The sequence below is a fragment of the Ictidomys tridecemlineatus genome, chromosome 7, assembly GCF_052094955.1.
Source record: "Ictidomys tridecemlineatus isolate mIctTri1 chromosome 7, mIctTri1.hap1, whole genome shotgun sequence".
Classification (NCBI taxonomy): domain Eukaryota; kingdom Metazoa; phylum Chordata; class Mammalia; order Rodentia; family Sciuridae; genus Ictidomys; species Ictidomys tridecemlineatus.
In genome coordinates this window covers 155,933,966-155,959,639 of record NC_135483.1, presented here as the reverse complement: position 1 = coordinate 155,959,639, position 25,674 = coordinate 155,933,966, and the positions used below count along the sequence as shown (strand labels likewise).

The following is a 25,674-nucleotide window of genomic DNA, read 5'->3' as shown; positions in this document are numbered from 1 at the left end:
AGATCCTGTATACCCTCTACCCAGTTTCCAAAACGAAAACATGTGTAACTGTAATGTGTTGTCACAACCAGGAAGTAAGCATGGCTCTTCTTATTTTTTAAGAAGAGGTTATAGATTGCCTCATCCTTACAGTCCTGTGGGGATATTATGTGGCTACACTAAGTGATGACCACACTGAAACAAGAGAAGAACAAGGCTTCATGATAGTCTGATTTTTTTTTTTTAATTCAGGGCTATCTGAGCTAGAGGATTTGGCAGAATAGCAATGTCCACATTTAATTATGCATAAAGTTCTTTTCTCTCAACCTTAAGTAATTTTCCTCCCAAAACTAAGTGTGGTTGGAGGTGAGGTGGCAGATCTGAGTCATTTGCTCTCCCTTTTCTTCCCTTTCAACCATACCAACACTAGTTTTATCTTATAATTATTTTCTTGAAAGAGGAAAATGAATGTTTGAATCACTGAATTAGTTCAGGTGGCTTTATTAAATCTGCAGACATGAAGTTTAGTAGGTGAGAATATACCCACACCAGTCATCAAAGGTATATTGCTGTCCTTCCATATTCTCTGAGGGTTTAATTTAGAAGAAAAATGTACAAAAATATATACTGAAAGGAAACAATGTACTATAGCAAAATATGCCTACTACAAAACAGCTTCTATAAGTAATTAAATAGAAATATCCTAATATCTATGTCTTCTTTTGCCAGTTTTAGTTGATAAAGACCAGAGTCCAAAATGGAAACCAGCTAATCTAAAAGAAGTTACTGATGAAGATTTGGACAATTATTTTAAATCTCTGGGAAGCAATGATTTGAAATTTTGAGGTGACTGTTACTTTTAAAATTTATTTTGTAGCAGAGGTTGACAACTAAACACAGAAGCCCAGTCTGGCCTGCTGCCTCATTTTATGTAGTCTACAAACTAGAAGTGGTATCTTAATTTTTGAAGGGTTGGAAAAGGAAATAAAAAATTACTATTTCATGACTTCTGAAAATTACATGAAGTTCATGAGTGTCTACAAATAAAGTTTGATTGGAATATCACTGTGTTCATCTGCATGTATCATCCATGGCTGCTTTGATGTGAGTAGTTGCAGCAGAGATTGTATGGCTTGCAAAGCCTAAACTATTCACTCTCTGATCCGTTTTTCTGAGGATGGGACAATTCAAAGATCTCTTGAGATTCTCAAGTTATTATATCTATTTGAAATGGGAAATTTGGCTTTCAGTAAGTAGTGATTTATGATTTGGCTAAACAAACTTAGGTGTGGATTATAAAGACCCTGATATTTTTTTGAGGATTCTGTGGTAATGCATCATAGAATTTCCTTTTTTATGAGTGTATTTTGCAGTAACTGGGTTACTATAGCATAAGAGTTCCTTTTGTATATATTAGAAATCTTGGTCAAAAAGAAAAAGTTCTCATGAGGTTCTCTCTCCAGTATGTTAACTCAGCTTTGATCTTCCCTAAAATAATTAGAATATCTTCCCATGGGTGAAAGTGAGGGCATTATTTTTTACTTACGATATTTTCTAATTTGGCAGAATAAGGACCCCCAGTCTCTAAGACAGAGGTGCTCTACTTTTTATTATTTAAACTTTTGTGTGATAATAGTTAAAAGTAGTTTAAAATATAAGTATCTTCAATAATTGGTACTATTGACAAAATAAGTGTTTTTAAGGTATGTAAGGCTTTAAAGTTCTAGTTAAGAATAATTTTTAAATTAAAGGTCAGTTTATCATTTATTTGGTAACTTGTTCTAGTTTTTCCTTAATTCCACATCCATCAGAAACTAAAAAAATTTCAGGTGTGTAAGAACAAAAACATAGAAAGACATCAAAGATTATGGATTATACCCTTCTTATGGATGAGATTGAAGCCCAGAAGGTATTGCTCAATTCTTAATCTCTTCCAAAAAATTCAGGAACAGATCTGAAATAAAAATGTCATGATATTGGATATTTATATTCATATCTTTAAAGCTTCTAAATTGAACCCAAATGATTCAAGAAATTTTGTATAAGTGGATTTTTATTCACTTTACACTTGTTAGCAATACAGAAAATGTTGTCTTTTATGTTAAAAAATGTCAAAGTATACAGCATTGAAAAGATTTTCCTTCAATTAAATAAGAACTTATAGCTATATAATTGCAACTGAACTTTTATTGTATAGTTACCAAAAAAAAAATTTTCACAAAAGTATTTGGAAAAAAATATACCACTTTATAACTAATTCTTACAGGGAAGAGAATTTGTTAACAAAACTTGGGTTTTGTAAATTAAAGTGCAGGTAGTACTCCTGAACCAGTGCTCCTGGCTCCAAGGAAGGCATGGCTTATTTGTTCATGTAAAGACAGGATGAGGGCATTATGATTAAACCAGGTATTTGTTAGAACTTTTCTTTGTTTGGGGAGGTGCTGAGGGTTGAACTCAGGGGCTTGTGCATTCGAGTCATGTTGCTCAACCACTGAGCTACATTCCCAGCCATTTTATTTTCTTTTAAGACAGAATCTCACTAGGTTCCCAGACTAGCTTCAAACTTGAGGTCTTCCTGCCTCCGTATTCCATGTGACTGGAATTATAGGTGTGTAACACCACAGCCAGCAAAATTTATTTATTTTTACTGTTTCTTGACATTACTTAAATGCATCTGTAACTTTTGATTTCTATAATGTGTATTGCAAATGTACATTTCCACACCATCTCAGAATACCAATGATTTTTGAGTAGGATGTATGAGTACCATGCTACTGTTATCATACTATAGTATTAAGGCGGTTTGATATAAATTATTCCTTTGGGATTAAGATGATAATCATTTTTGTCGGCATGATAATCATTTTTGTCGCCTTCAATATGCCTTAAGTGCTGATAACCACAGGCAGTTTGCAACAAACTGATGAAGCAACTCAAAGTGGAAAATTCTAGGTCCAAAGGCATGAAAGTTAATGGTATGTAAGAGAGACAATTGGGAAAGCAGCAGTGGGGCACATTGTGGGGTTGTGTGACTCTGTAAATAAGGGATTGGTGTGCTTGTTTTCTAATGATCAGCCTCCACAGTTGCCACCTGGAGGGTCTTTGTTGTGCTGGTAAGTATGCATGGGCCCTTACACCACTAATGCTCCAAATATGTCCTTTTTCAGTAGCTAATAATTCTCTTCAGTATTCTATTTTATAGATCTCCTTCTTTCTCAGTTGCCCTATTTTTTATGAAAAAATGAAGTAAAGCCCATGTTTCAATATGAATGTATGAAGAAGGCAAAATTTTACCAAAACTGTTCTTGTCATCAAGGCCAAACTCTTAGTAATTGTCACATGCACTATAAATTGTTTACTTAGCTAGCTATCTTCCCATCTGGTTTATCCACTAACTCACTGATTATGTAAGCCTGTGGCTCCTTGTTCATAGGTTGACATATAATATAGCAGCTTTTAGATAACTCTTTGATGATATTTACATCATACTCTATGGAAATAAAATTCAGGGCAGAGGTGGTGCTCAATGATAAAATTTTACCACCATAGTGCTGAGAGAGGGTGACAACAGAAATCAGACTTCTAGCTAGATATGAATCTTTCAGAGATTCCTATTACACTCTGGGAAACAGGGGCAGAGGGCAAAGAAGGAACCTGAAGTTAAAATATTTAGTTAGACCCAAACCCCACTAGTCTATGTCCCCTATGTATACTGAAAAATTTAGTGACATATGCTTTGTATGGCTTTGTGTTCTTACCACAGTATTATAGTATAGATTTAATTTATATCTTTCCAATAGCAAATGACCTTGCAGCAAAAGCATCCTTAGTAATATATAAAACAGAAAACATCCTCATCAAGGTTTTTGTCTGTGTCATTAGTATAAAATCGAAAAACCTCAAAATTTTCATGAGCTACAAATGTACTTTGTACTTAAAAACTTTCTGTTGGACTACGACTTCAGGTCTTTCTATGAGGAGTATTGGTTGCTTTTCTATTATACAAATTGCAAGATTACAAGTTGATTAATCAGGCATCCCCAAACCACTGAAATTTGGGACATCACTTCATATCCCTTCCTGTGCTCATGTAACTTGGAGAATTCACTGATTCGATTGTTGGTTTCAAAGTATTGCTTTAAGTTAGAGGTGTAGTTTTCTGCCTGCATACAAAGCCAAATATATATTGATCTTGAAGTCACAAGCCTTCTTCTACCTCCTTTAGATTTCAGTAACATTGGCGTATCTTAATAAAAGGATTTTCTTTCTAATTTAATTAAACTATGTAGCAAATATTAATAGAGATAATTCTACAGACTCAGTCCCATTTTTTCCTAAAAGTTTTGTCTTCTCAGTATCTTCCTCCCCTCTCCCAAATCATGTTACCATTGATCTTCAGTTATGTAATTTTTTTTCTCTAAAGTGTGTACGTGATAACAGTAAAAAGAAAAAAAGCCTAATTTATGAAAATCGCATACTGTATGGCTAAAAATGCCCAATGGGCACATATTACTACTAAAAAACAAGTACTGCTTCTTAGAGGAATGTGTTACTTTGTTCTGTAACACAACTGTAAATCCTCATGCATTATTTGGTCCCATGTAAACTGAATGGAATTGCTCTACTGGTCAGTAAAAGTCTGGGAATAAGTGCCACCTGTACCCACATCTGCATCTCTGAAACAAAGGTTAACACACAATTAATACCAGGTTTTGCTTTCTACCTTACTGACTTGGCTTCTGTTATTTTAAAGATTTACTGGATTGTTGTTTGTAAAAGGAACCTAGGACTTCTTAATACAATGCAATAAACATTAATGTCATGGCTTCTATAAATTATATCTTTAAAGATGGCTTTACACATAGTCTGACTCATTCAATAACAGTTATAGTTAGGGCCCTGAGGTTCAAGGTGGTAGTTATGCTTTTCATCTACAAAAATATATTAAGAACAGGGTTCAAGATGGAACTTTTCTACACAGGTATTATTCTAATCTTAGGTCATAGGTGTTGAGAAGTGGGGATCCTTGACAAATGGTTTTGGCAAACGATCCACAATGAATCACTATGATCTGAGTGCCACTCCCTTGCCAAGGCATTATGGGGAAAAACCATTTCACATCTGGGCTTTTTTTTTTTTTTTTTTTTTTGGTATAAATTAACATGGTTATTTTAAAGAAGTGACTTTAACCATTTAGAACCTGGGATACTTTTAGCATTTTCTTTGGTGGTGCCATTATGCCTCAGGAAGAAAGTGGTGTGACCTCCAGATGATTACTGGGTGCCACAGGACCTCGTTTGGCCCTTCCATAACCAAACTCCAAAAACCAGCAGGTAGAAATTACTGTTAACACAGAACTGCTTAAAACACATTTCATCTTAGGTTTTCCTACACCAGTGACATTATCGTAGACAAGTTTCTACATCCAGATGGAGTTATTTGTACTTATATGCACACCAGCGTTTGCTTCTGTTTCATGTATTTAAACTAGCACCAACTATATCCACAGGTCAACAAAGTTGTCATCCTACAGCATCAAGGCCCTCGCTGTCACTCTCAATGTATGGGATGTCATAGTACTTGATGTTATTGCGTGCCCACTGCTGCAGGGCATCATGCAAAATTTCCTGGGATAGACGGTGTGCATATTCAAGCACCACAATGTTGGGCACTGGGGGTTTCTTCACTTCCTCATTGACATGAACTGGAGAAGGCATCCTAGGTAGAAATTCCTGTTCTGGCATAAAGGTTTCTTCATTCTCATCTTGCTTCTCTGGTGCAAATGTGGTAGGAAATGGAAAAGTTTGCTTTGATTTCATGCAGCCCATGTTGTAGAGGTGTTATGACTGAGTGAAGGAGAGCATCAGCAAGACTACTTCAGAAGCATTTTGGGAAGACAGTGAAGGTCTCTCCACCACAAGATGTGGACTAGTGCTTTCTCTCGCCAGGCCACTTGGTGCTCCCTTTCACCACTCTTCACTCGTAGTGTTTATCTGTCAAGAGAAGGGAGTTTTCAGTTGTTGATGGATTTTAATTTATTTATTTATAGTAGTGCTGAGGATTGAACCCAGTGCCTCACACATGCTAGGCAAGTGCTCTACCACTGAGCCCCAGCCCCAAGAGAAGGGAGTTTTCATTTTTAATTCATAGAATGCAAAATAATGTAAGATTCATTGATGTATTGGTACCCTGTAAAAATTCTTTTCACCAATTTGGTCCCTTGGAGGAAATGTGAAATAACAACAAATAGCTTTATCTTATCAACTGAAGGGAAAAGAAATCAACAAAAATGGCAATTTATAAAACAGGAAAACGTTTTTTCAAGCTTTTGAAAATTTTATAAATGAGTTTAAATACTTTTGGTTTTATAAGAGCAATATAGCTCCTGGATCAAATTCTAGACACCTATTATCAGAATGCAGCCCTGCTCATTTGTTTTATGTATTATTGCTGCTTGATTTCATGCTACGATGGCAGGATTGAATACTTGTGACAGAGTGTGGCCTGCAAAGCCTAAAATATTTATTACCTAGCCCTTTACAGAAAGTGTGTGCCAACCTCTGATCTTTCTTTGTCAAGGGAAATAAACATATCAGAGTCTGATTTTGTTGTGAACTTACAACTCCATATCTTGGACCACTATTAGTCAGGCTTTGTTCCCTGGTCAGATATTCACAACTCAGTGGTCCTTATACTAGGGCCAATCAAACAACACAGGTTAGACACAGCAAAGCCAATTTTTTAAAAAAATGAATTAAATGTCTCTATGAGATTATATGTAAAGCTTATATTTATTTAAAATAGGTGTAAAGGTTTCTCCTAAGTATCCTACCCTTACCTGATGTTTGGACAGTAAGTAGGCAACAATGCTTCTGTGCTCCCCAAGTAGGTGCTGTCACTGGATAACTTCTCTTAAGCTAGAACTTCATGAAAACTAAAACAACACTGAACAGCTTCACTGCAGAGAGAACCAGACACGTGAGAGCACAAGAAAGTCTCTATGGATGAGGTTAACTGTTCCCAGTTCTTTTTAATTTTAGGACTCAAAGACAGTTCAGTTGAGTGTTTCTGATACCAGTGATCCCTAAAAGGCAAAAGCTAGCATATGCCTAATTTGCTTTTCTAACTAAGTGTATAAAAAATAACCTTTACCATGTTTATTGCTATATACTTTTTTGGCTTTCTATGAATTCTACCCAATTTTCTCATTATATCTGTTCCTGATAAGGATGATATACTGGTAAAGGGTCCTTCTGATTTTAATTACCTTTAGTTCTATATTATACCCTTCTTCCTGCTCAATTTCAGAGATGTATTTCAATGGGGAAGAAAGAACATGTGTGATATCTGCTTTGTTTACTGGACTGAACTGCTTGAAGAGAACTGTCTTGGTTCTTCATCTCCAGCATGTATCTATTTTGTACTTTGAGGAACAGTTCAGGGACCCAGACATGGTTAACATGAAAAAGATTACTTAGAAAACTCAATGGGTGTCATAAATAAAAGGCTGTGCGTAGAATCATCAGATTATCCTGTATATTCTAGGATCTTTGGTTTTGTATAAGCAGCTTTTTCTTACCAATACACAGTAACTAGTACCAGATTTGCCCTCTCACCTGGACAAAATACGTGAGCAGGTATTTTCAGACAATGAAGGAAAAGCCGCTCAGTACTGTGATTCTTTGAGGAAGGAGGACACAAGACATTTAATCCCATAATTGAATATCCTAGGGTTTTACTTGGGAGTATCTTCCTTAGAATTATCACAGAGAAGTTGAGCCCAAAGACAGACAGTGTTAATTCTACTGAGCTGAGGAAGCAGAGGTTTGGGTTACTGAAGCATCAAATTTATAAGACAGAGTTTATAAGAACCCTAGGAAAGGCAGAAATTTGCTAAAGGACTCATCAAGGATAAGGGCTGGGATGTGCATATGCAGGATAATGATCTGCAGGGCCTATTAAGAGATTGCCTGCTCTGGGTCTTCAGAGTTGAACATTGATACCAGAAGTTCTACAGTACTGGGAATCCTTGGAGTTGCAGAGCACCCAAAGTGCAGAGACCCCATGGAACATTTGAGGCTTTAATTACTGCCCAGGAAATGTGATGCCTTAGGAATCAGGGGTATACCCTAGGAACAGGGGTTGGCAAAGGTTTTTGTAAAGAGATAGATAGTATATGACGGGCTTGTGAGCTATATTGCTATCATCTGAATATCCTCCCCCATTTATATGCTGAAACCTAATCCTCAAAGTGATGGTATTTGGAAGTGGTGTCTCTGGGAATTAATATTAGGGCATCAGTGCCCTTATAAAAGAGGCCCCAGGAGCTTCCTTGCCTTCACTGTGAAGAAAAAAGGCACCATCTGTGAACCAGGAAGCCAGCCTTCAACAGACAAAATCTGAGTATACTTCCCAGTCTCCAGAACTATGAGAAAAAAAGTTTGTTGTTTCTAACCACCCAGTCTATGGTATTTTGTTATAGCAGCATGAACAGATCAAGACAATGTATATCACAAGGACTCATCTCTACTACTGCACAAAAGCAGCCACAGAAATATATAAATGGGTATGCGATAAAACTTCATTTGCAAAAATAGCTAACCATAGGCCATGTCAGAGTAAATTCAACAGAAATAGTCTCACTCTAACAAAGAATAAAAATATTTATAGAAAGATGACATAATCCAGACTCTGACAAAGTATTATTTGCGATGTAAATAATTAAATGCAAAAAAGCAGGAAAATGTAACCCACAATAAAAAAAAAGCTGTTAGAAACAGACCCCCCAAATGGCCCAGAATTTTATAATTAATAGAGCTTCATAGAACTTACTAGAAACTTAAATATATAAGTATTCAAGGACATGAAGGAAAGAAAGTAGAAACTCAAAACCTAAAATATACAATATCTGAAGTGAAAAATTCATTGTATGGGCTATTGGATGTTGCAAGAGATTAGTGACATATAAATGTGTATACACACATATATAGACAATCTGAAAACTGGGGGTGTGGATTTTAAAACTGAACCGAGCAAAAAAGATAACGCACTAAAAAGATAATGCAAGTATGACCTTAAAGCAGTGGAGAATGAGTATGTTTAACCCAGAAGAAGACAGGAAAGGGGGGAACATTAGAAGAAAATGGAGCAATTAAAAAACAAGGTGACTAACTTCCACAAAAAATATACTGTTTGAAAGGAGAATAGACTAAAAATTCCAATTAAAAAGCAGATGTGATCACGTTAAACAGGATCCAGACCATTCAGATATGGTCAACAGATCCAAGGCCATACATTGAAGAAAGCATAGTCTTCTGATCAAATAATGTGAGAACTGAGCATCACATTAAAAAATAAAATATTAAGATATTATAGCCTTCACAAAAATTAACTCAAAATGTTTCCTAGACCAAAATACAAAATGTAAACTGTAACACTCCTAGAAAACAACATAGGGGGAAACCTATATATAACCTTGGGTTATATAATAAGTTTGACTTTGCTAGAATATGACCTCTGCTCTTCATAATACATTGTCAAGAAAATATGAAGACAAGCCACAGACAGAGAAAACATTGTAAAATTATATTTGATAAAGAACTGTTATACAGAATAACCCAACAAGAATATGAACAACCTAATTTAAATTGGGCAAAAGATCTGAGGAAGACATGAAAAGTAAACAAGAAAAAAAACATTCAACATCATATGCCACTAGGGAATTTCGAATTAAAACAGAGTGATACACTACTACAACCTGTTAGAATGAAGAAAATCCAACACACCAAATGCTAGTGATGATGTGGAACAACAGAGCTCACATTCATTGCTGGTAAGAAGGCAAAAATGGTACAGTCACTTTGGAAGATAGTTCATCAGTTTCTCACATAATTAAACATACTCTTACTACATGATCTAGCAATTGCTCTTCTTGGTATTTACCAAAGGAGATGAAAACTTGTGTCCTCCATCTACATGCAGATTTCTTTATTCAAATTTCCAAAACTTAAGAGCAACCAAGACATCCTTCAGTTGGTGAATGAATAAACTGTGGTGTATTTAGATAATGAAAAATATTCAGCTTTAAAAAGGGATAAATAATTAAGTCATGAAAAGAAGGAACCGTAAATACATATTACAAGGTTTAAAAGGCCACACTGAAAGAACTACATAATGATTCCAACTATATGAGAAATAAGGCAAAACTACAGACAGTAAAGAGACCAGGGGTTATGAGGAGGGTGGAATGGATAGATTCAGTGTAGATGATTTCTGGGGCAGAGAAACTATTCTACATGATACTATAATGATGGATACATGCTGTTATATGTTTGTCAAAATACAAAGAGTTCATACTCTGCAAAACCAAAAGTGAACCTTAATAAAGTATGACTTAGGGTGAATGTGATGTGTCAATGTAGGTTCATCAATTAAATGTACCGCTCTGATGTGGGATGCTAATGGTGTGCACTTGGCGGATACATAAAGTTCAGTTTCTCCGAGGGCCTAAAACTGCTCTTAAAAAAAAAAAATCAGCTTCTGGGGGCTAGGGCTCAGTGATAGAGCACTTGCCTAGCATGTGTGAGGCACATGGTTCAATCCTCAGCACCACATAAAAATAAATAAAATAAAGACATGCTGTTTATCTACAACTACCAAAAAAAATTTTTTTAAGTCAACTTTAAAAACAAACCATGTGCTCTCTATAAGAGGTGTACTTTAAATATAAATATGTACAGAACTAATAGCTTCAAAATACATGAAGAACTAAAAACTGATAGAATTAATGTAGAAACCCCAGCATAATTGGATTTAAACATTGCTCAGTCAGCAAATGATACAGAGTATCCAAAGAATAAAGGTTTGAACATTGTGATCCAATGTGAGTTAACTGACATTAACTTAACAGTTATATTAACAGTATCTCAACAACTAATACATATCCCTATCAAGTGCTTATGGAGCATTCATCAAGACAGACTGAGTATATAATGGTCTCAACAGATTTCAAAGATTTGAAATTTTAAGAGTATATTTCCCAACCACCCTAGAATTAAATTAAAAATAAATGATAGTAAAATAGTCAGAAAGGCCCCAAATATTTAAAAATTAAACATTTTAAAATAATTAATGGGGTAAATAAGAAATCACAAGGAAAATTAAAATCATTTCAACTATATCATAGCCACAATACAATGAAGTTTTGAAATGCATCATTAAAACTCAGATGAAAATGTATAGACTTAAATGCTTGAAATAGAAAAGGTTTAAACCAGTTATCTACGCTTTTACCTTCAGCTAAAAAAAAAAAAGTAAATTAAACTCAAAGTAAGCATAAGAAAGGAAAGAATTGGGGTGAGAAAAATAATAGAAAATCTAATAGCCCAATAACAAGAGCAGAAGAAGTCAGTGAAGCAATGGAATCAATAGTATTTATTTAAAAATATCAGTAAAATACACAAATCTCTATTCATAAACTGTTCAACAAAAATAAGAGAAGTTGTTTTCTAAGATTGTGTAGTGAAAAAGACATTGCTACAGATCCTGTGTACATTAGAAGTATAAGAAATAATATGAACAATTTCATGCTAGTACCAAATTGCCAAAACTAGCACAAGAAAAGAAAATTCCATAGCCCAATATCAGTTAAAGAAATTGCATTTGTAATTTAAATCTTTCCTCAAAAGACCTTCTCAAATGGCTATACTAGAATATATAGAATATATATTCTATCAAATATTCAGGAAGAACTAATATCAATCTTACCCAAATTCATTCTATATAAGGCCAAGATGACTGTACCCAAAACCAAAGATAGTACAAGAAAACTCAACTTTATGAACCAATATTTCCCATTAACACAGAACCAGGTGTTTTAAGTGACAGATTAAATCTAGTATATATGAAATGGTTATGAAATATGAGATTTATACCAGCAAGTCAAGAAATGCAGTCTAATGTTGAAAAGTCAAACTTTTCACCATATTAACAAAAGATCAGATTCTCAACAGAAGCAGAGCACATCTCCAAAAATAACCATTTCATGATAAAAATTCTCAGCTAAGTAGCAATAGGAGGGGTGTCTTCAAACTAACATCAAACAAAAGGAATGACTGAATGCTTTTCCCAATCATAAAAAGGTAATACTGTTCATTCTCATTTCTACTTAAAATTCTACTAGCAGTCCTATGAGAAAGAAGTCCTATATAAGAAGGAAGGAGGGAGAAAAGAAATAACTGCAGAGGACATGATTGTATATATAAAATATCTTACAGATTAATTCCCCTTAAATTACTAAGATTAATGGGTAATTTCATCAAGGTCTGAAGATGTAAAATTTATATTAAAAAATTAGCTATATTTCTGTCTGCTTAGTATTTGAAAGATAAAATTAATGCCATTGCAATAGTCTAAAAATATGATCACAGGCATAAATTTAACAAAGCATATGAAGAAAACTATACTGCACATTGTGTATATTGGATATGAAAAATATATTATTTTTTACCAAGGAAAAATAAAGAATGTAAACAGGTAAATACTGTTTGTGATCTGGAAAACTTAATATTGTTAAGATGTCAGTTTTCCCCCCAAATTGATGTATATATTCAGTGCAATTCCAGCACACCTTTTTGTGGATATTGACAGACTGATTCTCAAATTTCTATCAAAATTCCTGCAAAATTTGCTCTACATATAGACATACTAATGCTAAACTGTATATGTAAATACAAAGAAAAGTATAAAAGCTGAGACAATTTTGAGAAAGAAGTTAGAGGAGCCATATTATCTACTTTTAAGAATGACTATAAAGCTTCAGAAATCAAGACAATGTTACACGAATAAAAGGCTAGACACAAATCTGTGGAATAGAACAGAGTCAAGAAATAGGCCGGACACAGTGGCACATGCCTCTAATCCCAGCAGGTTGGGAGGCTGAGGCAGGAGGATCATGAGTTCAAAGCCAGTCTCAGCAAAAGTGAAGCGCTAAGCAACTCAGTGAGACCCTGTCTCTAAATAAAATTCAGAATCGGGCTGGGGATCTAACTCAGAGGTCAAGTGCCATGAGTTCAATTCCCTGTACTCCCCACCCCCCAAAAATAAACAGACCTACACAAATACAGTCAATTGATTTTTGACAATTGTGTAAAATTAATACAAAAGATAATCTTTACAACAAATGAAATAATTAGACATTTGTATATCCCCAACCCCTGCCAAAAAAAAAAGTCTACCTCATCCATTGTACAGTCATCCATTGCATCTATAGGATATTGGCTCCAGGACCCCCTGAGTATACCAAAATCCTCAAGCCCCTTATATAAAAATGATAATATTTATTACATACATCCTCTCATACTCTAAATCATCACTAGGTTACTTGTAGTACTTAATACAAATGTAAGTGCTATGTAAATACTGTATTGTTTGGGGAATAATGATAAGAAAAAACTTGCATTTGTTCATCACAGATGCAAATTTTCTTGCAAATATCTGAAAATCTATGGGCATGACACTTGCAAATACAGAGTACTGACTATATAGTTCAGACTATATAGTCTAAGCCACAACTCCAGCCCCAAAATTTTCAGTTTTGATGTAGTCCTGTTTATCAATGTTTTCTTTCATGGTTCATACTTTTGGTGCTCCGTCTAGAAACTGTAGGGCTAACTGTAGGACTGGGAGTGGTGGCACACACCTGTGATCCCAGTGGATCAAGAGGCTGAGGCAGGAGGATCCCAAGCCTCGGCAACTTAGCAAGGCCCTAAGAAACTTAGCAAGATACTGACTCACTGAAAAATAAAAAAAGGGCTGGGGATATGGCTCAGTGGATAAGCACCTGAGTTCAATCTCTGGTACCTAAATAAATAAATAAATAAATGTAGGGATCATTAAATTAAGTGTAAAATGTAAAACTGTAAGATTTAAGAGAAAAAAAATGTGATCTTGGGTTAGACAGTTTCTAGACAGAACACTAAAAGTATGAACCATCAAAGAAAATATTGATAAACAGGACTACGTCAAAACTGAAAACTTTTGGCTGGGGTTGTAGCTCAGTGGTAGAGCACTTCCCTAGCATGTGTGAGGCACTGGGTTTGATCCTCAGCACCATATATAAATAAATAAAATAAAGGTCCATTGACAACTAAAATATATATATGTTTTAAAAAACTGAAAACTTTTGCTCTGAAGACAAATGCAGTTTAGAAAATGAAAAGGCCAGCAAATATTTAAAAAGTTTGCAAATCTATTCCAAAAATGACTTGAATCTAGACTATATAAACACTGAAACTCAACAGCAAGAAAACAACCAGGTTTTTAAAATGAACAAAAGATGTAGATGAAAAAAAAAAAAAGATGTAGATGAACATTTCACCCAAGACCAACTACAGATGGCAAGTAGCATGAAAGATGCTTAATATCAGGATTCTAATAATCAAATAGTTAAGCCATAAGGGAAATGCAAATTAAAGCCACGATAAAATGCCACCTAATAGAATAGGTAAAGTAAAACATGTATAATACCAAGCATACTGAGTACCAGTACAACTGGAACTCACACATTGCTGGTAGGAATGCAAAATGGCATGGCCATTTTGAAACATTTGAAACTCTTGAAAACAGTTTGCCAGTTTCATATTATAAAGTTCAAACAACCATTTACCATATGGCCCAGCAATCTCACTTGTAGATATTCATCCTAGAGAGATAAAAATCAGTGTTTGTATAAAACTTTTGTACAAATGTCTGTCACGGCTTTATTGCCAAAAGGTGGAAGCAATAAAGACAGTGACACACATCAATATAAGTCTTAAAGTCATGCTAACTGGAGAGGCCAGTCTTGGTAGGTTACTTACTGTATGATTCTATGTGTAGGACATTCTGGGGAAGACACACCTCTAGGGACAGACATCAGATCTGGGCCCAGCAGGGGCTAGGGTAGATTGCAACTATAGAGGCAGCAGGAAGGAGCTTTTGAGGGGTAAAGGAACTGCTCTTTTTCCCAACTGTGATGGTGGTTATAACAAATCTACACATGTACTAAAACTCTTAGATTTGTTCACCAAAGTTACTTTTACTGTATATACATTTTAAAAGGTATTTTCCAAAACCACAATAGTATTCACACTAAGATTGCTAAAATTGAAAAACCGGAGTGCTTCATGTTGGTGAACATGGAATGCATTTATTGCTGGTGGGTGTAAAATTTTATATCTACTTTTAATAACTATTTGGCTGTTTCTTAACAAAATTATCCATGCTCTTTAACCCGTGAACCAGCCATTTCATTTCTAGGTATTTGTCTAAGATAAATGGAATATGTCTGTATACCAGTATTCATGGCATCTTTATACACAAATAGTCAAAGCTGGAAATGATCCAGATTTGCCTCAGTAGGTAGATGGATGAACAAATTGGGGCTATCCTTAAAATGGAATGCTACTTGACAGTTACTAGAGAATGAATTATTGACATATGCCACAACATGGATGTCTCAGAAACACATCAAGCTGGTACAGAAGACTGATTATATTTCTACGTATTGCAAGATTGGACGACACTAACTGCTTGAAGAGAAATGACAGCAGTGGTTTCCTTTGGGTGAGAGGTAGTAGGGGCTACCTGAAAGGGGGAATGAAAAGAACTTTCTGGGTGATAGAAATGTTCTATATTTTGATTGGGCAACTGATTACATGGGTGTATACATTTGTTAAAACTTACCAAATGATAATACCCTTGACATCTGTTATTTCGTTGTAATTTTTATTTTAATAAAATGTAGGATCAATTTTTGAGAACATTCTGGGATAACCAAATCCAGGGGATTGATATATATTTATACCTCAAAAAGACTGTTTGCCTGAATTGGTCATACCAAGTGTTAAAATCTGTCTGAAGTTCCAGTTCTTAAAGTGATGGGGCAGAATCCAGAGCACAGACCAACTCATGGTGCCATATGCCTCTAAGACAAGGCCTGTTGTTTCCTTCCCACTGGCCTAAATCCATCCCAAAACTCAGCAGTGATATTCTGGTAGGAGTCTACTCTTACCTCCAGTTACCAGTGTAAGGATTTTTTCACTTCCTTTGGGAACATTATTGCTTTGGTTTAGAATGATGGCAATAAAAGAGAAACCAATTTGAAAATCGGATTTGAAAGTCCTTTATCCTAAACAGTGCTGTTCCTGAACTTGCAGCTAAAGAGTGTGGGCATGGGGTGGGGTGGAGTGGGAAGAGGAATATAGAATCTCATACAAAGAACTAGATTAGTAAGGTCCGTAAGATTTGACCTATTACTATATTCTTTAGTTGGATCACATTTCTGGATTGTTTATAAGGCATAGTACCTACATAGTAAAATGCATTGTCAACCTTCAGCTAGTTTTGCTATAATGCAAAAAGGATAGAAGACTACTGTTCTTCAGTTTTTCACCACTTTAGTGTACTAATTTATGTTTGCCATCTCTAACTAATAGATGAAATAGGCAAATATGTTTGTTTCTATGACAAGCAATTCCATTAGCTTGTGACTGAGGCAGTTGTTTAAATTCAATAAAAACATACCTTGGTTCCTTAAGAAACAGAACTGAGTTTCAAACAGCATGTTTGTCATTATTCTCTAATAATGGGTACTAAGAGTATATTTTCTTTCTTGAAGGGGTTCATGAAAATTGGACATTAAATGGAGGACTCTGTACTGGGGATATTGAGAATCACTGGCTTGGGGACTATAAATTCACAACATGGTCAAATAGATATGGACTCAATTTAAATTTAATGTTCTTTTTCACCAAAAAATGCAAAAGCTAGAAAATATGCATATGATTTCAATCAATTTGGAGGTCACCAAAAGAACATCACAGGAAAGTCTTTGGAAATCAAGTAGCTGGTTTCCTCCTCTGGCTTATTGGGCACATGCTGTGTGCAGCTGCTCACCCACAGGCAGTCTCTGTGAGAGAGCTCTTCATGTGTCACACTTGGGCTAAAGAACCCAAGTGGAGGGGCAGAAAAAATAACATGGTTAAGTGAAAGGACAATGTTTGAGATTCTGATAAACCTAAGTGGAGGTTGGGTGTATGGTTTTATATGTTTTAAGCTGGGCTCCACCTCAGATGGTCATAAAAATTGAGATCCAATGTGTACAGTATCTAGAACTCCCTAGGAACAGAGAAGGTTTTCCATGTTGTTTGCCTTCCTTGTCTCTCAAGATTGTCCCCTAAATCTACTAACATCAAATTATAGTGCTTTGTTTATATTTTAAGATTATAATTAAGGAAGGAAATATAATCTAAGAATGCCAACAGTCATTCTGAGATTAGAATCAGGTGATACATGTCCTAAACCAGGGGTGAATACTTCGTCTCACTTAGCAGGTTCTCCAGGTGGAGAAAAGAACCAAGTTGGCATTTCTCTCAGACTCTCTGGGCTTTACCTGACCACTGCATACCATATGGCCTTACCTGACCACTCCTATTTATGATGACAAATATTGAACTTAAACTGTAGCAGTTCCCACAGTATTGTAATATTAATCCTCACAGGAAAATGAAAAGTAGCTCCTGACCAACTTGTTAGGAAAATCTGATCTAAGCCAGGCACAGTGGCTCATGCCTGTAATCCCAGTGGCTCTGGAGCCTAAGGCAGGAGGATCACAAGTTCAAAGCCAGCCTTAGCAATTTAGAGAGGCCCTGTCTCAAAATAAAAAAATAAAAAGGACTGGGGATGTGGCTCTGAATTCAGTTACGAAAAGAGAAAAGGAAATCTGATCTAGTACCTTTGCACACATTTTGTCCATTAAGATGGTTAAGATGGTGCATAAGCCCCATATTCTTACTATCTTCTTGAGTCATATTTCTTTTGTGAACTCCTGTGCATACATACATAATTAAATCTGTGTTTTAATCATACTCTCCAGCTTTTATCAGTTTGATTCATAGGCCTGAGTCACTCAACCAAGCAGAGTAGAAGAGGTTTTTTTTCCCTCCACTTTAAATTAAATTGTAGTCTTTATGTTATGTAGTGAAACCAATTCAAATACTTCAGAACAGTAGGAGGCATAAATAATAGAAGAGTATTAAGTGCTATGTACTAAATTAAATTTCAGACAGCAGTGTGTTTAATTTTGAACACCAAGAAGAACCCACTCTGATGTGGAGACATGCGAGAGCATAGTATTCAAAGACACTTGGTCAAAGAACCAAGAATTCAGAAAATTTTGCTATTTAAAATTTAATAATTTCTTTATGATGCATATAATACTATACTTTTTTCCTAGGGAGTATTACAGTTTTTATGCCCATGGCTGATGGTTCGGTATTTCAGGGGAGGAAAGTTTCAGTTAATTTAAACATGTTTAAAAATTCTTTTACCACTGGATTTCTCATTAATCCAAGGAAATGTCCTCTCGAATCACCCTAATCCTGCCACACTCAGGCTCATTTCCTCCTTCTAGCCTTTTCTTAAGCTGAAACACCACCTCCCCCTTATCTCCACCCAGCACCTTTCCCTTCTTCCCTACTTAAACCAAAGTAGCAAGCTTCAAAGATATGGACACCCCCATCTCCTCCATGCAAACTTCCTAGAATTCTAGTAGCCTTTCTTAGAATCCTCTTCTTGAACTGATGTCTAGACCAATTACTTTATAAATATTGTCTTCCCAAATGAGATTAAATATTCCTCACAAGTAGGAGTTGCTTTTTCTTATTTTGCACAGAACAGTTCTCTACATTAAGGCACTTAATGAATACTTATTACTGTTTGGCCATTTATCAAATATCCATGAGCATGCAGTGGGAATAAAACACTCGACTTCACACAGCTCTACCTTTCCCAGAGCGCTCACATGGAAAAGCCATAAACTTGCAATAATGCTTGGACCAGTGTTTTGTGTGGCTAGTGCAATGTTTAAAGTGCTCTGAATTAGGATTCCTCTGAGCTGGGCATTTCACTCTCTAGTCACAGGCCTCTGTTGCACCCTTGTGCACATTACCAATCCAGCTTCACTAATTTGTTACCTTCAGCCCCTTGTGAAACACTCCTAAGGAATAAATTAATTCTTAAAATACAAGGCTCTTCCCGTATTAGATGATTAGAGTTATTTACTACTATCAAAACTTTAAACATCATAAGACCCTGAGTGGTTTTCTCTACCACCAATTTGGTCCATATTGTTCATTGTACTCTTGCTATGGAAAACAGGCCCCCATTAAAGAATTCTCAAATCCAAAGGCAGATGGTATATTAGTTAATTAGAGAAAGAAAACAGAACTGTTTAGCAGCTGTTTTGCTGCCTTAAAAGCAAATGAGCTTCAAACTGAAAAAGATAGAAACCTCATTAAGTGAGAACTAAGGTTCAAGCAGAAGCAGCCACTTTAAAGACAACAGGTGACTTCTAGTGACTCATTTCCAAGGTTGCAAGAGAACCTGCAGGTGTGAGCACAAGGATAAAGCTAACCTGGAGAAGGAAGAAGGTCTCCAGAGGCTGGAGTCACACACACAACCTCTCATCCCAAGTGTTTTTATTTTGTAATACTCAGAATTGAAGAAAAGAGAATTCCTAAGCATTATATGCCAGTAGTCTGACATCAATCTCTGGCAAACTCCAAGACTTAATGATAAATAGGCAATACTTTTTTGGGGGGGGGATGGAGATTAGAGATATCCAAGAATTAGCAGTTCACTAAGAATCATTTTAAAACTAACATCATTAAGTTTTTGTTATAGATTAGGGAATACCCAAGGTCTTTATTGTTAGCAAGACGTTTGATTCAAATTTTTCTCATGATATCTTTATGGACAAGACCAGTCTGTGGACTAGAACAGTTTATGAACTATAACTGACTGACTTATTAAAATAAGTCAAAATGCTGAGTTCAGATGATTCATTAATTTCAACAATATCTACTTAAAAGCAACTATATCTCCAATCAGTACTATATTTGGCATTTTCAGTATGCTGAATTTTCACAACCACTCTGAAAGGCAATATGTTACTAACTTCGTTTTACTGATATGGAAAAGAAACTTCTCATGTATATCAATCTAGTAGATTTCAGGAACAAACTCCAAAACCAGGTTCCAAAAATCCAGGGCCATTTCTACTATGCTGTAGGCTTCTAGATGAGCCACCTTCATAACAATATGTTATCAGTGACTTGAATGTCTGCTGAATAAACTCACTGAATGTCCAAAATTAATGATGAATGTCACAACCATGGCTAAAAAATATCTAACAGAGTGGAGATTGGAGAGAGTTTCAAAGTAATATAAGTCGACAGAACAAAAATTTCAGATTTGAGAAATGTTCAATTGCACAGTTTAAAAATTAACAAAGCCTACCTTAACAGCCAAGTGTGGGGGTTCGATTTTTAGTCAACTTTGGAGTATTTGTTTGAAGATGGGAATTCATTATACTCTGAAAAATGACTTATTTACTTCATTGTGGTCTAAGGATCTTTAGCACAAGAAGGGTCTTAGGTAAGGAAGGAAACAATGATCATCTATTAAAGATAACATTTTCTGACTTCTTGGCACCTAATCTACATACTTTATGAAGATCTTTAATTTCATCTTCACAACCACCCTCTGAGCAGATGGAGTATATTACCATTCCCATTTAGCAGATAAGAGATCCAAGACCCAGAGATTTGAAAGGCTGTCAAATAGACAAAAATCTTACTTTAGACCTTTTATTTCTTAACTATTTTTGGTTGTGGACCCTTTTCGGACGCTAGGTGAAAATTTTAGATCTTTGCAAAAAAAAAAAAAAAAGGCCTTCAGATAATTTCAAAAGTTGGAAGATTATTGGCAAAAGTCAGACTAATGAAAAACAAGTCCAAGTAAGCAGTTGTTGGGTGTGAACAAGGCCTTGCTAATACTAACCTTCAGGAGAGATACCTCAAATTTTATTTAACTCCCTGGCACTGAAGTGGAGTGTGGCTGGTCTGTCAGGAATGCTGCAAAAGGGAGATTAAAATGGATTGGAGGATAGTGTATGATTTTAAAGTATTCTTTTGCTGTAAGATTGTGGGCCTAAGTAATTTTGCTTGATGGCAAAGTTAAAAACTCAAGTTACTATTTTTCCAGACCATTCTGCCATACCTAAACAATGTAATTTCCCATTTATATATGATAGCTATATCAGGTAATAGAAAGCAATTTCACCCAAAGGAAAAAAAGGATTATCCAACTGTTCATCTTGGTTTGATTTATACTTTGTCATAACAAAATAGATTCCGTATTCCTATGAATTCTTATTTAACAATCTCCCTAAGAGAAATATTATATACATCAAATCCCCCAAAGATGGAGTCTGTTTGATATGAGTATTACTAGTTTACAATTTTATGTTAAGATACTTCCATAAAGAATGGGGAGAAGGGTGTCGGAACAGAGACAAGGGAAACGACTCCCATTGCTCTGCTTTGCTCCTCAGTTCCTTTGCTCATGGCTGAAGATCTAACCAGTTTACCGGCTTGCTTTCTCATTGGCATTATTTCTTCTCTAGAGTCAGCCTCCCACAGCTCCTAAGAGCACAAGAGCTAAGACTTTGTTTATCATATGCCACTCAGAGCACAAGCCTGACAGCTTGACATACGAATAAAATGTTGACGGACAAAAACCTTTTACCCGAAAATCTTCACTCTTCAGTTGGGAAGGAAGGTGAAACTGTAGCTCATAAAGAAATCCCTCTAATTGGGGGCTTAGAACAAGATGGAAGGGGTGGGGGCTAACTCTCCGCAGTTCGGGAACTGAGATGTGAGGCTCAATCCAACACAGTTGGCCGAGAAATATCTGATTTAATTAAAGCCTCCTGTAACTCATGGGTTTCTGCCATTGATAAAGCAATAGGGTACAGCTGACGAGCACAGACCGACAGACAGGCGCGCGCCCCGGGGACCCACCTCCCAGATGTTCACTTACACCACACATCACCAGGGCAGCTGCGCGGCCATCGCAGGTGTGCACCGCCCTGGGGGCCCTGGAGGCATCCGGCGCTCGGAGGGCTGCATGCCGGAGTCGGTGCCCGAGCTCCCGAGCGGGCGCAGCTCTTGGGAGGGGGCTTGCTGGCGTCAGGGCGAGCGGACGCTGAGGCCGAGCAGGGGCAAAGTGCAGTCTGTGGCCGGGCAGTGGCGCCGCCTTCCCACAAACGCCGGGCTCAGTCAAGTGGCAGCGTTTGGAGGACGGGGCGTCCTTCGGTCGCGCTCCCGGCCCCTCCTCCTGCTACTGCCGCCGCCGCCGCCGCACCCGCCGCGCGCTCGTCACCAGTTCGCGCCCCGCTCCCGGCCGGCCCCGCAGGTGGCAGCCGAGGGGCGCGCGCTCCCCCGTACGCCCTCTGCGGGCGGCACGCGAGTTCCGGGAGGCGGCGGGGTGCCGTGGTGAAGTCCGCACGCACTAGGTCAGAGCACGCGGGACAGTGGGTCCCAGCCACCGCGCTCACACCCACCCTCAACACACTATCTGTACTGCTGCCACTTCCCCAGCAGGAGCTAGACCGCCCAAGAAATGATGAAAGCTGAGAGAGCAAGTCACTTCACTACCCTGTTCCCTTTTTGGAGCCACCTGAGCTATGATTTCACTTACTCTCTGCACTGGTTTAGAACAGTCGCTGTTCCCAAGGCCCCTTCGAAGTCAGGGGGCCCTTGGGGCGAACAGGTAGGTGCTCGGCCATGGCGCTGTTCAGGTGAGCTCAGCAGCCTCGCTGCAGCCTTCCTTTCTAAGCCAAAGATTCTGGCTCCCTGGTTCAGGCTACAAGCCAAACCTGCTTTGACCCCAGGCCCACAATAGGCCTAGGCCAGGACTGCCCTTCCTAGCTAGTTTGCACTGTAAGTATGCAGAGCACACGTACTTAAAAATTTACAGGATGCATCCGTTTTGCATTTTTCAGGCGTGTTTCTCCTTAATAAAATGTCTCGAAAAGCCATTTTCTCACTCTGAAGAACTGAACCGCCACTACCTCAAAACACGGCCACTATTCAGTTACACTTCTCTGCACATTCCATGTGATGCCTGCATCTGTCCAGCATGATTCCCAGCAATAATAACAGCCCCAAGAGAACTACAAAAGAACCATTATTTTCATCGTGTTCTACAATGAATTAGTCAATGCAAAATTCATGCCTGAAGGGACCTTAGTGATCATTTCACTTGACTACTTCACATTACAGATGAGGATGCTGAGACCCAGAAAGTGGGAAAAGACTGGAGCTTAAAGTCTGCAGTCTGAAAACTTACATGAGATTTAACTCTTTGAAACTACAACATATAAAGAGTAAACTTAGCAAAGGAACTGAGAAACATAGAGAAAACCTTGTTTAGAATCTTTGAGACTTTTTTGTAGAGGAGAGGGGTCTCTAGTTATTGAACCCAGGGATGCTTTACCACTGAGCTACATCTCCTGCCCTTTTTATTTTTTATTTTGAGAGGCTCACTAAGTTGCTAATGCTGGCCTTGGACACTTGATTCTTCTGCCTCAGCCTCCTCAGTCACTGAGATTACAGGCATACGCCACTGTGACTGGCTTCTTTGAGACTGTGAATGAATCAAACATTCTTATTTTTTTTAAAAGGGAGAGAGAGAGTTTTTTTAATATTTATTTTTTAGTTTTCGGTGGACACAACATCGTTATTTTTTTTATTTTTATGTGGTGCTGAGGATGGAACCCAGCACCCTGTGCATGCCAGGTAAGCACGTTACCGTTTGAGCCACATCCACAGCCCAAGCATTCTTATTTTTTTACTATGCCTAAATTAGTTAAGGTTACTTATATATTACAGAAATGTAATTTTCATTATGCTAAATGACTAACAGAATTGAAATTACTACATTCTAGCAATCATAGAGCATCAATACACTTATATTGATGCATCTGATAAGTATCAATTTTTAATATATACAAATTGATTATACTTAGATAAAATATTTAGTTCTACAAGTTTCAGGCACACATGCTAGATAATTATGATCAAATGCAAGGTTCCACCTTGCCTAATTCTTCACTGATGTCATTTGCTTGCCTTCTCCCTTCCCTAGTTTTAAGACTCTGTCAACCTAGTGCTGAAATCATCCTTAGACAACCTCTGGCTTCCACATTGAGAGATGGGTGTCAGTCCTTGATGTGCTCTAGACAAGAAGATAAACAGTAATTTGTAATTTTTGCTTCCCAGTTGTCAGGGTAGAAGGAAAAAGTGGGTGAAGAATCAGTCTCTGGTCCAGAAAAGGACCCTAGGTACATGACACCCCTTCTTCAGATCCTCTTCCTCTCTGCAGGACCTCCCACTATCACCCATGAAGACTGGCTCAGAATCCCAATTCTGAGTAGTGGGTGGGAGTAGGGGGTGGGGAGAGCCTTGGTCTCTCTCCTCAGGACTGCAGGCTGTGCTTCTGGTGAAGATGGTGCCATGGTAATCCCCAGAGGGGAGTGCTTAGGGAGAATGTGGTGCCCACCTGCTGCTGGGATTTGGAAAGATTGGCTTTCCTCACAGCTACCCCAGTCTGGAACTGGAAGTCAGGGCCTAGCATTCCTGCCCTCCTACCTTCCTCTCAGCCTGGCTTGAACAAGAGTAGAGGAGGTGAGAACTCAGAGCTCCTCAAACTGGTGGTGACAGAAACTGTACAAGTTTGAAAGAGAGTACCTTTTAAAACATGAGAAGAGGAAGGGCCACAGATAGGGCCTGATATCAGTGTGGTTAAGATGACAGTTCTTGGAGAATAACAAATTTCTTGTGGGTTTTCTTTTGGGGAGAAGGCCATGGAAAATAAAAATTTTAAGTATCAAAATACTGATATTTGAATATGTTGTCAATAAGGAAGAAGTTTTGAGCTGGATTTGGACTGCATGCCAAGTAGTAGCCTTCAATTAATAGAATCAAATCAAGGGATCCCCATACACTTTTCCCTTAAAGAACTCCAATTTCACCCCCAAGTCCCATAAAACTTCCATTTGTACTTCAGAGACAGATGGATCACAGAGAGGTATGCGGCAGACTGCTTCCATTCTCATCCCTACTTAGACAAGAGCACCTTTAATTTCCATTTTTTGCTTCAGGAAGACCAATCAGAGCTTGTTCCTCAGGGGGAAGCAAAAAACCTCCTCACTAAAAGAACTCTAAATAGTGAAATGATGTGACCCTGTCCCTATCAGGAGAGATCTGCACTCTGGGCTCACCCCTCCATCATGGTGCTTTTACTACCTATCAGAGAGTCAAATGTCACAATTTGTTTTCTGATAATGAAGTGAAGAGATGAGGACAGGTTAGGTAGATGGAATAGCTCTCATCACTTGGAGATTAGAACATATATGTTTGTTCATGAGAGATATGAAAATCACAGAAAAGATTTATAAAGAATAGATGACTGTTACTGCCCCCCCCTCCTACCAGAAAACATCTCAGGTTATGAAAAAGAGGCCAAAGTCAACTGGGCAGGTAGAAGAAAACTTAAATGCTCACAAAATTTATTGCAGAGACAGAAAACATACCATTTTGGGATATAAACCCTGATAGAATTAAGGATGATCTATGAGAAAACACATTTTGAGATTCTACGATCTCTTTTCTCATATAATAGTGGTTAAGGGGAAAACTTAGTGGTTATTGAAAAACAAGGCTACTTCTACGTTTCTCACTGATACAGGTTTTATGTGTGTTTTTTAAAAAAATGTATTTTGGCTACAATGGTTTCTTTAAAATAGTGAAC

General features: G+C 37.2%; 2 protein-coding genes across 5 annotated transcripts in view; one reads left to right on the top strand and one right to left on the bottom strand.

Moving 5' to 3' along the window:
• Hibch (3-hydroxyisobutyryl-CoA hydrolase) overlaps window positions 1–1,044 on the top strand; it is a 67,886-nt gene extending 66,842 nt beyond the window's left edge. For both annotated transcript variants that reach the window (XM_013358213.3, XM_005324374.4), the window contains one exon: window positions 709–1,044. In XM_013358213.3, the coding sequence (XP_013213667.2) occupies window positions 709–824 (116 nt within the window). In that variant the 3' untranslated portion in view covers window positions 825–1,044. The remainder of the gene's footprint in view (window positions 1–708) is intronic.
• Window positions 1,045–2,014: 970 nt separating this feature from the next.
• Window positions 2,015–22,269, bottom strand: Akap19 (A-kinase anchoring protein 19). Of its 3 annotated transcripts, XM_040294601.2 has the most exons (3): window positions 21,901–22,269; window positions 6,818–6,937; window positions 2,015–5,972 (listed from the first exon to the last, which is right to left on the bottom strand). In XM_040294601.2, the coding sequence occupies exon 3, from the start codon at window positions 5,805–5,807 to the stop codon at window positions 5,502–5,504; it is 306 nt and encodes a 101-aa protein (XP_040150535.1). In that variant the 5' UTR covers window positions 5,808–5,972; window positions 6,818–6,937; window positions 21,901–22,269; the 3' UTR covers window positions 2,015–5,501. The 3 variants fall into 3 exon arrangements, with proteins under 3 accessions (XP_040150535.1, XP_077873851.1, XP_021581434.1); XM_078017725.1 differs by lacking the exon at window positions 6,818–6,937 and having other exon boundaries at window positions 21,882–22,269; XM_021725759.3 differs by lacking the exon at window positions 6,818–6,937.
• Between the last annotated feature and the right edge of the window lie 3,405 nt (window positions 22,270–25,674).